Raw genomic sequence first — 4,429 nt, forward strand, 5'->3', positions numbered from 1 at the left:
ATGTTCGTCAAGTTGATATTGGCCATGCTGATGTAGGCCATGCCGATGCTGGCCGTTTTGTTGTAGGCCATGTTGATGTTGGCCATGTTGATTTTGGCCATATAGATGTAGGCCATGTTGTTGTAGGCCATGTTGATGTTGGCCATGCTGATGTTGGCCATGTTGGTGCAGGCTATGTTGATGTTCGTCAAGTTGATGTTGGCCATGCCGATGTTGGCCGTTTTGTTGTAGGCCATGTTGATTTTGGTCATCTTGATTTTGGTCATGTTGATGTTGGCCATGTTGATGTTGGCCATGTTGATGTTGGGCCATGCTGATGTTGGTCATGCTGATGTTGGTCATGTTGATTTTGGCCATGTTGATGTTGGTCATGCTGATGTTGGCCATGTTGATGTTGGCCATGTTGATGTTGGCCATGTTGATGTGGCCATGTGGATGTTCGCCATTTTTTTGTAGGACATGTTGATATGGCCATGCTAATGTTGGCCATGTTGATTTTGGCAATGTTGATGTTGGCCATGTTGATTTTGGCCATTTTGGTGTAGGCCATGTTGATGTTAGACATGTTGATGTTGGCCATGTAGATGTTGGTCATGCTGATGTTGGCCATGTTGATGTAGGCCATGTTGATGTTGGCCATGTTGATGTTGGTCATGTTGATGTTGGTCATGCTGATGTTGGCCATGTTGATGTTGGTCATGCTGATGTTGGCCATGTTGATCTTGATCATGTTGATGTTGGCCATGCTGATGTTGGCCATGTTGATCTTGATCATGTTGATGTTGGTCATGCTGATGTTGGCCATGTTGATCTTGATCATGTTGATGTTGGCCATGCTGATGTTGGCCATGCTGATGTTGGCCATGTTGATGTTGGTCATGTTGATGTTGGCCATGCTGATGTTGGCCATGTTGATCTTGATCATGTTGATGTTGGTCATGCTGATGTTGGCCATGTTGATCTTGATCATGTTGATGTTGGTCATGCTGATGTTGGCCATGCTGATGTTGGCCATGTTGATGTTGGTCATGTTGATGTTGGCCATGCTGATGTTGGCCATGTTGATCTTGATCATGTTGATGTTGGTCATGCTGATGTTGGCCATGTTGATCTTGATCATGTTGATGTTGGCCATGCTGATGTTGGCCATGCTGATGTTGGCCATGTTGATGTTGGTCATGTTGATGTTGGCCATGTTGATGTTGGTCATGCTGATGTTGGCCATGTTGATCTTGATCATGTTGATGTTGGCCATGCTGATGTTGGCCATGTTGATCTTGATCATGTTGATGTTGGTCATGCTGATGTTGGCCATGTTGATCTTGATCATGTTGATGTTGGCCATGCTGATGTTGGCCATGCTGATGTTGGCCATGTTGATGTTGGTCATGTTGATGTTGGCCATGTTGATGTTGGTCATGCTGATGTTGGCCATGTTGATCTTGATCATGTTGATGTTGGCCATGCTGATGTTGGCCATGTTGATCTTGATCATGTTGATGTTGGTCATGCTGATGTTGGCCATGTTGATCTTGATCATGTTGATGTTGGCCATGCTGATGTTGGCCATGCTGATGTTGGCCATGCTGATGTTGGCCATGTTGATGTTGGTCATGTTGATGTTGGCCATGCTGATGTTGGCCATGTTGATGTAGGCCATGTTGATGTTGGCCATGTTGATGTTGGCCATGTTGGTGTTGGCCATGTTGATTTTGGCCATGTTTATGTAGGCCATGTTTATGTAGGCGATGTTGATGTAGGCCATTTTGTTGTAGGTCATGTTCATGTGGCCATATTGATTTTGGCGATGTTGATGTGGGCCATGTTCATGTAGGCCATGTTGAATTTGGCCATTTTACTGTAGACCTTGTTTCATAGGACACTTTTGACTTAGGCCATTTTGTTGTTGGCCATGTTAATATGGGCCATGTTTATGTAAGCTATGCTGATACAGGCCATGACCAGTGAACAACAGATAACCTATCCTACCACATACAACCACGGACAACCGACACCATCTCACGCTGATACAAAATGTCACGTGGTCCTGTATCGAGACAACAGATGCGATGATCGCGTGTATATTTAGCGAGGGAAATACTACAGATGAACGGTAAACGGGAAATCCCGAAAAAACTGAATTTCCGTAATGGTTAAAACAAATCATGTACTTTCCAAAATAGTAACATTTTATCTTGTCCAATAATATAAAAAAAAACAATGAAAAAAAACAAAACAATCGTTTATTTTTTAATAACCAGGTACAATTAGAAATAGTTAAATACAAATGGTAGCTGCAGTGAGGTTAATTCAATTAGTAATAAAACAGACTGAGGTAACTAACACCATTTGTTTTATTACTAATTAGAAATAGTTAAAACAGCGAAGAGAAAAACTTACTTTATTTTGCTTTAAAATAAACATAAAATAATAAAGAATTCTCTTTAGACCAAGCAATCCATTAGGCAGAGGAAATAGAGTTCATATGTTTCATGACCTCGGCGTTTTAAGGTATAGTGTGGTCAGCACCTTGCCCAGCCGCTTTTACTTTCCCTAACGTGAGTTAGGTATCTACCAGAACTGGGTGGACTCAGCGACGTTCTACTGACTTGGACACGGATTCGAACTCGAGACTTTTGGATTACCAGCCTAGCACTCTACCGCCGTCCCATTTTGTTTTGGTTATCTGAAATGCACAACTTCGCTTTTTGGTACTTTAGCCTGCTCATGAAACAGCCCCCCTCCTCCCTACCCCTCCCCTCTCCCACCCTCCCCTCCTACCAACCCCTCCCCTCTCTCCAACCCTCCCCCCTACCAACCCCTCCTCTCCTACCAACCCCTCCCCTCTCCCAACCCCTCTCCTCTCTCCATCCCTCCCCTCCTACCAACCACTCCCCTCCTCCCTACCCCTCCCATCTCCCAACTCCTCCCCTCCTACCAACCCCTCCCTCTCCCAACCCCTCCCCTCCTACCAACCCCTCCCCTCCTACCAACCCCTCCCCTCTCCCAACTCCTCCCCTCCTACCAACCCCTCCCATCTCCCAACCCCTCCCCTCTCCCAACCCCTCCCCTCCTACCAAACCCTCCCCTCCTACCAAACCCTCCCCTCCTACCAAACCCTCCCTCTCCCAACCCCTCCCCTCCTACCAAACCCTCCCCTCCTACCAATCCCTCCCCTCTCCCAACCCATCCCACTTCACTAAAAAAGCTGCAACATCGGACTGCCTGGCTGTTTACGTCACACGTATCATTACGTACATAACAGCTTAGATGCTGACGATACGCATACCGGAAGTGCAAGAAAAGACGTGATAGGAAATCTGGTCATGTCAACATGACCTCCCCTAAAATCTTGTCTAGACTGCCATTACTGTCCTGGGGTAGAGAGTTTTTTTTATTCCTGACCGGATGTGACGTTCTCATCAAATTTGTGTAGAACTCTTGTTAGGGTTTCAGATTTGGAGCGTGACAAGTAATTTACCCCCCACATTCATGCATCAATGCCCCTCGCATTTCGGAGTTACTGATTTCCTGAAATGGCTTAAGTGTACTGGTTTATTGAATTGTATAAATGGCTATAATTTTGCTGGTTTTTTTAAACCCAATGTTTGGGGTCTTAAAAGTACTACAATTTTGCTGGTTTCTGTAAATGGCTATAATTATGTTTATTTCTGAAAATTTCTACAATTTGTCCGGTTTCTTAAATTTAGTATTCTCTACCGATTTCCTAAAATAGCTTTATATGTCAACTGGGTTAGTAAAATAACTATCATTCTACTGTATTCCCAAAACGTAAGATAATTCCACCGTTTTCTTGGTTTTCTAAAATAGCTATATTCTAATGCATTATTGTAATGGCCGTTTAATAAAAAAAAAAACTTACATTACCCATGCTTTTACAAATCTTAGTGTTAATGGTCTGCAGATAATTATGTTTTATTAATTATTTCTCGAACTTTCTTCTCTCTTCTCTAGCATTTGCTGAAGCCTTTCTTATCATTAAGCTGAAGAAAAATATTCTTTTAACACGAGCGTTTCAATAATGCTTTCCTGTTTCCAAGAAGGGTTACAATGTTTAATGTTAACCCTAAAGCCAACGTAAAACAAAAATAGCCCCACCTTTCATTTTTTGACTGCTTGTTTGGTGTAATGATGAGGTCTAAGGCCGACAACTCGTCAGGACAAACTAGCTATTTGTAAACACAATAGCTCTTGTCTTGGCGATCTTTGCGCGGGCTTAGAATATCTGCACACACAGTGGGACCTTAGAATATCTGGACATAGAGCGACTTTAGAATATCTGCACACATAGAGCGACCTTAGAATATCTGCACACATAGAGCGACCTTAGAATATCTGCTCACATAAAGCGACCTTAGAATATCTGCACACATAGAGCGACCTTAGAATATCTGCACACATAGAGAGA

General features: G+C 43.4%; 1 protein-coding gene across 1 annotated transcript; it reads right to left on the bottom strand.

Annotated features, from left to right (window-relative positions):
• Positions 1 to 262: 262 nt before the first annotated feature.
• On the bottom strand, positions 263 to 1,780 carry LOC131928492 (protein PF3D7_1417600-like). The gene has a single exon (XM_059284556.1). It carries the CDS (start codon positions 1,778 to 1,780, stop codon positions 263 to 265), a length of 1,518 nt encoding a protein of 505 aa, XP_059140539.1.
• Positions 1,781 to 4,429: the final 2,649 nt, after the last annotated feature.

Source organism: Physella acuta, unplaced genomic scaffold, assembly GCF_028476545.2.
Source record: "Physella acuta isolate Inbredline_101_S28 unplaced genomic scaffold, ASM2847654v3 ptg001509l, whole genome shotgun sequence".
Taxonomy (NCBI): Eukaryota; Metazoa; Mollusca; class Gastropoda; family Physidae; genus Physella; species Physella acuta.